General features: G+C 35.6%; 1 protein-coding gene across 1 annotated transcript; it reads right to left on the bottom strand.

Annotated features, from left to right (window-relative positions):
- Positions 1 to 2046: 2046 nt before the first annotated feature.
- On the bottom strand, positions 2047 to 3157 carry LOC120780879. The gene is made up of 6 exons (XM_040113114.1): positions 3128 to 3157; positions 2988 to 3059; positions 2746 to 2886; positions 2493 to 2705; positions 2273 to 2429; positions 2047 to 2197 (listed from the first exon to the last, which is right to left on the bottom strand). The coding sequence occupies exons 1-6, from the start codon at positions 3134 to 3136 to the stop codon at positions 2079 to 2081; spliced, it is 711 nt and encodes a 236-aa protein (XP_039969048.1). The 5' UTR covers positions 3137 to 3157; the 3' UTR covers positions 2047 to 2078.
- Between the last annotated feature and the right edge of the window lie 4145 nt (positions 3158 to 7302).

The following is a 7302-nucleotide window of genomic DNA, read 5'->3' as shown; positions in this document are numbered from 1 at the left end:
ATAAAATACAAAAACCAGTTATACGAGTGTATTTTCTACCTATGTACCCATACCTTGCGCGACCTTTTTGCACATATCTTTTGAACCAGGTCGAATATTTCAATGAAATAAAAACCAAAATGTGTATTCGTTGTTACTCTACAAGTATATTATTATAAATTATATTATTTTGTTTTGCATTTATCAGGACAAACACAAAAAAAAAAACCACTGCAGCATGTCCTGACTTTATTTGCCCATATCGCTGGAACCAGTAGGAATATTCGAATGAAACAAAAAACAAAATACTTCTTATATATTAAAATATACATTTAAAAAAAATCATAGAAATCGGTGGAATAAGCATTAAAAAAACCGCAAAATAACGTCCCGGGTACAAACGTATCCCGGGTGTGTGTTTACGTGGTATTTTCTGGGTGTGTGTTCTAGGGTTGAATTAATTTTTCATTTGTAATTAATTGCTAATTTTGGAATGTTTACATTGGATCCGATAGATTGCGCTACCACCGCAGTATCCAATATTCAAACCTTAAATTGGCGTAAACATGCAATAAACAAAACGATGCAAAAGTAAAAGGCGACATCTGTAAACAAGTTTTCATAATGTGGACAGAGTTGCTCGTTCTTAAGTAATAAATTGGGTGATTCAATACGTCTATGGGTACCGATATCTATATATAAAAAAGAAAGTTGTGTTACTTGCATAATTTATAACTCAAACCGATTTGGCTCAAAATTGGTGGAGAAGTAGCTTAGAACCAGGGTAAGGACATATAATACCTTTTATCTCTTTATGTCAAAATTTAATACAACTCATAAATACTAAAATTATATTTCAAGCATTTGTTTAAAATTTATGTTTGTAGGAATCATTTGAATATATGCGTACAATTATAAATAGATTCTTCCTCAAAAATAATACTATTGCTAAGTATATGGAATAGTAGAAAGAAACTACAACCAAATACGAAGTAAAATAGATTATAACTGGATCAGTAATCAGTCGTTGAGTATGTAATATACCACGTGCATCCCAAAAGACTGATATTATAACCTTTTCAGCCGACTTTTTCGTCTTTCCACGCCTGAGAACCGGTTCATCATGTGCAGTCCACTAGAATGACAGCCGATTGGACTTCAGTGGGAAATGATGGAGTTATGTGTCTATTGTCACACACCGACGCAAAAATTTGGTTTTATTACGATTAAAGAGCACTCAAACACTTCTCAGAATCAGGTATTCGATTGTTTTTATAGGATTATGAACTTTCGAGGCACCCACTTTGCACAGAGCTTTCGCCTCTTTAAGCTATCTTTTCATCGTTGGATATCCCTGAGCCCAAATTCAACAGTATTTTCCCCCAAAAAGCAATGCTTTATTAACACTCGAAATGCCTTATGATCCATTTTTTCAAAAACTAGCACAAATTGCTTCATAAAAATGCTATATCTTTTAACTAATCCCTACAAGAACGATGATAATCAAATGATCAATCATATGACATTCACTAGTGACACAATTTTCTGTCACTGGCTCAGTGCAAGTTTCTATCACATTTTTAAGGGCAATATGAAAAAGTTGACAAAAACTTTTGTATACATGTGATATTGCATTTCTTTCTTACTTACTGGGTTTAACAACCCGAACAACATATAGCTACACTGCTCACTCCAACGGTGTTTAGAATAAAAATTTGTGTCATTAATGATATAAATCTCTGTCATGAATGCCTGTTATGCTTGATGTCAACATCATGCATGTGTGTCTATCACATATGATGTAAAAATCATGCAGTTGTGACAATCATATGTGATGTAAAACTCAGGCATGTGTGACTATCACATTTGATGTAAATATCATGCAGTTGTGACAGTCATATATGATGTAAGCACATGTAAAAATTATGTAGTTATTAATTTATTGTAATTTATTTTATTTAGAAAAAATTAAATTCATTTTAATTCATATAATATTCATTAATTCATGTTATAAAAAAATTGTACAAAAAGTAAAAACAAATTAATATAAAATTAAAGCTTCAGTTTTTGGTTTTAATTTGTTTAGTTTTTAAATGTACCTAATTATTGTTTCCTTTTTTTTTTAAATAACTACGCTGCTTTAACCTGTGATGGCTGAGCAGTATTGACCGCTTTATATTTTGCTCGAAACTCCTACACCCTTGTTGTTGAAACACATCTAAATTAAAAGAAAAATATATATTAGTAAACATTTTAAGTAAACATTAAGTTGCAATTATGTATATGTATGTACTTCTTAAAATGGTATCAACCAGCGCCAACTTGCATAGGGATTTCTTGCTCCACCTGCCATCCCAATTATAACCTTCCATGAGCTCATCTGAGAAAACCTTAGGTATTACGTCAGCCACATTATCACTGGCGCCTTTAAGTTTGTGGAGGAATGCAGTCTTAAAAGAAGTAAAAGTATTGTAACTAGTAGTAAACTTATTATATTTTATGTTTTAGGTTACCATTGTTTGGGCATAGTCTTCGCTTTGAGGTCTATCTTCCACTTCCGCAACTGTTGCTTGCGACTCCATCGGAAAAGTGCTAGCGACGTCGTCCAGCTCTTTGTCAATCACTTCGCCGGTCATGCGGCACACTGACTGCTCCACTCGTTTTAAGATAACTTTGCATTCTCTGATTGACTTATTTTGCGCCAAAACCTCAGCCTTTTCGACAATCTAAGAAAATAGTGTACATACAATATTGTAAAACACTTACTTTCGACTCCATCTCATTCAGTTTTTCAAATATTGCAGTTTGGTTGTGAACCAGTGACGATTGGCCTTCACTAAGCGTTTTTTGGTTCTGCAAAGTTATAAATACATTTTCCTCCAATTTTTCCAGCCTTTCCTGAATATTCTTTTGGCCCGCAATGATCGTTTTTAATGCTTCAAGTATATCTTAAATTTAAAAAGTTAATATATAGTATATTTTATTAGAAGCTTTATGTTAAAAATGACCTGAGTTTTGTTGCGTTCTTGATATTCCCACTGAATATTGGCGCCGCTCAATCCTCTCAACGATTGGAATCTCTACTAAAAAATTAATAATTTTTAATATATTTATACTTATTTCGGTGAGTATTTTCCTTTTAACTTACCACCTTCATCTTGCGTCTCGAATATGTTACTCATTTGTATATATAATAATTATATTATTATTATATTATATTTTATTAATTATATTAGGTTAACATCATACAAATATACAGTGGCTAAATGAGCACCTCATGTGTGTTGAATTCGTGATGCGTTGGTGTGTGTGGGATGAAATGATGACGTGTGGAGTTGGTGTGTATGCGATGAGAGGATGATGTGTGGAGTTGGTGTGTGTGCGATAAGAAGATGATGTGTTGAGTATGCATATGTATGAATGCATGTGCACACAACGGGAAAAAAGAAAAGACCAAAAAGAATAAACCACATTACGTGTGCAAATGAGTGCTGTATAAAGCTTAAACAAAGTGAGGTGACAAAGTGCATTGTTAAAATTAATATACACATACAATACATATACGAGTATATGTAAGGTGACAGTGAGTTGAAACGGCCCACAAGCGAAAAAGAAAAAGTAATAATAACTAAAAAGTGCGGTGAAGTGAGAGAGAGCAAAGTAAACGAAAAAAAATTCACACCTACTATACATACATATATACACCCGCGGCCAAGCGTAACTTACCATTAAGAAATTTCTAGCGAAAACGTGTTCTATCACTCATTGTAACGGTACTTGTTGCGGTAATGGAATTTTTCCGTTAAGTTTTAACGAAGTGATCTCTGACTTACACAAATATAAAATATTAAAAAAAAAATAAGTTCTGTCAAAAAAGTAAAAGTAAACCAGAACTAAAAAAAAAATGTTAGAAAGTGTTTGGGAGGAGGAAATTGCAAGCATTGTTTTGGAGAAACTTGTTGGGTCAATGCCTGCTCGTATCGAAGCTGTAATATCCGCTAGAGGTGGACCGACGCCATATTAGATTTCCCGTTATTCTTTTTGAATATGTTGTAATTCCATTTTCAATTGAAACAAAAAATTTTGTTAAGTTATTACAAGAATTAGTAATAATGAAATCAAAGACTTGTGTGCAAATAAAAAAAAGTTGTCTCAATTTAATTTTACAAATGGGCCAGATTAAAGTCAACAGTTAACCAAATATATTCGAGCCATCGATATATTCCCCGTATTCAATTAAATTCATAAAAAAGTTACCCAAAGAACGAAAAAAATTGAAAATAGTGAAAAAATATCAAGTGGTGATAGTGGAGTGACATAAAACATACAAACAAAAGGAAAAAAGGAATACAAAAATACAAGCCGCAACACCAGCAACAAAAGGACAGGAGAACTGAAGAAGCAAGCGAACCACAGGCAGGCACAACCACAGGCGCACGCACACCACCCACACATCAGATACATACATACGTAAACTCACAATATCCCCAAAAGCCCCTGGCGGAAAGCAAAGTGAGTTGTATCGTTTCATTTGAATTTTTAGACATGTTTAAAGACATGTTTTGAGAAGCTTTGTAAAGAAGCAAACATTGACCCTTTGGGAACTGCTTACAAAATCTGTATGTCAAGATTTAAAAATAAGCAGCAGCAACCGAAAGATGCAATTTTTATGGGAAAAGTCGTCGAAACATTATTCCCGAAACACGACCAGATTTCATATGCCAAGCGACAAAACGAAGCTGCAGAGTCACCCCCTTTAGTCACAGAAGAAGAGCTCCTGGCCATAGCAAAGAAAATAAAAAACAACAAAGCACCTGGATTAGATGGCATACCTCATAGAGCTTTGAAGGAAGCTATAAGCTCAAAACCTCAACTGTTTGCTAAAATGTACAACGCTTGTATAAAGGAAGAGGTATTCCCCGACTCGTGGAAAGTACAACGTTTGGTTCTGCTCCCAAAACCAAAGAAACCACCTGAAGAACCTTCATCGTACCGACCTTTGTGTATGCTCGACACAATGGGTAAGGTGTACGAAAGTATAATACGAAACCGCTTGGAGTTAGTAATCCAGAAAGCCGGCGGACTATCAGAGAGACAGTACGGCTTTATAAAAAAGAGATCCACAATTGTCGCACTACGAGAAGTCGTCGATACTGCGAAATGTGCAGTAAGTGGGAAAAGATGGAAAGGTGGCACGGAAAAGTACTGCGCACTGATCACCCTGGATGTCAAGAATGCGTTCAACACGGCAAAATGGGCACATATAATCAAAGCCCTGGGAAAAATTCGCGCCCCAGAATACCTCATAAACATTATAACGAGTTATTTTAAAAATAGAAGGCTGATTTATGATACGAACGAAGGAGCCAAGAGCTACTCTATCTCGAGTGGAGTACCCCAAGGGTCTGTGTTAGGCCCGCTGTTATGGAACCTCATGTATGACGGGGTGCTAAGAAGGCAGCAACCAAAAGATGTGAAACTAATAGCATATGCGGACGATTTCATGGTGGTAGCAGTGGCAAAACAATTAGTCGACCTAAGAAGCAAATGCAATGAGTGCGTAAATGATCTACGGCACTGGTTCTCTTCTGTGAGTCTGGAATTGGCGGAGCAAAAAACTGAAGTTTTACTTATAAGCACCAGAAAGGTAGAGGAACAAATAGAGCTCACCATAGGGGAGTGCGAAATTACTTCGCAGAAGCAGCTGAAGTATCTGGGGGTAATATTAGATTCTAATTTAAAATTCAAAGAACACCTGGAGTATTCCTCCAGTAAAGCAAACAAAATTTACAATGCACTATCGAGAATGATGACCAATACAGGCGGTGTGCGTTCCAGCCGGCGATTCTTAATAGCGGAAGCAATGAGTTACGTAATACTGTACGCAGCACCAGTATGGATACAGGCAATGAATATAAAAGCGTATGCTAAACAAATAACTGCAGTGCATAGGCTTTCTGCAATTCGATTAATAAGTGCTTTCCGGACTACATCAACTGACGCTGCTGAAGTATTAGCCAGCATGCTGCCCATTGACATCCAGGGAGGTGAACTCGAGCGTTTATATCATCTATCAGTGCCTAAAACAGTATCGGCAAAGACAGAGGAGAGGAACAAGAGCATTAAAATGTGGCAGGAGCGGTGGAATTCCTCATCCAAAGGGCGTTGGACCCACCGACTTATACCGGACATCCACTCTTGGATTGATAGACGACATGGGGACTTAGACTTTTATCTGACCCAAATACTTAGTGGACATGGGTGCTTTAGAAGTTACCTTTTCAGATTCCACAATGATATTAGTCCGAACTGTCCGACGTGTACAGAGCATAAAGAAGACTCTGAACATGTATTATTTTATTGCCCTAGATTTTCAAATACAAAGGAAAAACTAAAAACCACACTCGGTGGTAGTTTTACAGTCGATAATTTAACGACACTCATGTGTCAGTCGACTGATAAATGGAAAGCTGTCAGCGAAGCGTCAGCATCCATAATGACAAAACTGAGACTTTTTGAACAAATTAGGCGTCCGTCAGTCCGGGCGATAGAGGAGACTTAAATGTCCTGTCCCTCCCACGAAGTAATACTTAATCGGTGGTCCCGTGGGAGAGTCCTGAGTTGGAAGTAGGTTAGGTTTAGCGGATTAAAGTTCCGCACTCCGGCTTTCGATGCTTCCCCCTACTATAAAAAAAAAAAACCCCTTGGTTTTCGCCTAACAAAACCAAGCAGGATTGCGTTTAAACTATATTCAAAGTCCACATTGGCATATTTCCGCAATACCCCTTGATTTTTGATCAACAAAAACAAGCAGGATTGTGTAAAAAACAAAAGCGTAATACATATGTACATATGTACATGCTTATGTACAAAGTGCAGTGATCTCTACAACGAGCGCTCATTAGCACATAATAAATAAAAGATCCACCTATAGGTATACCCTATAGGACATTTGGACATACAAAATATATAAAACAAATATATACAAGAAAAATAAAAAATACTTAAAATAATTTCCGGTCATTAAAAAAAAAAAAAATAATAATAATCATTAAATCAAATTTAAGTGATTAATTATTTATTTAATTTTAAAACTCTTATTAACTTAAAAGAGTTCGCGATTGCGCATATTATTACTCCGAAATACGTAAAGCGTTATCTTTATTCAATTTCGTTCAAAGCTCTTATTTACCTAAAAGAGTTCTCGTCTAATTATATACATAAATACATACATATACTGTATACACGAAAGTATTTTGAAATCTCGGCTTATTAAAAAGCCATTGCGTTTATTGATTTTTTGCGTTATTGATTTTTTACATA

This window comes from Bactrocera tryoni, unplaced genomic scaffold, assembly GCF_016617805.1.
Source record: "Bactrocera tryoni isolate S06 unplaced genomic scaffold, CSIRO_BtryS06_freeze2 scaffold_25, whole genome shotgun sequence".
NCBI classification, from domain to species: domain Eukaryota; kingdom Metazoa; phylum Arthropoda; class Insecta; order Diptera; family Tephritidae; genus Bactrocera; species Bactrocera tryoni.
The sequence above is the reverse complement of the archived record's forward strand: the minus strand, read 5'-3'. Positions and strand labels throughout refer to the sequence as shown.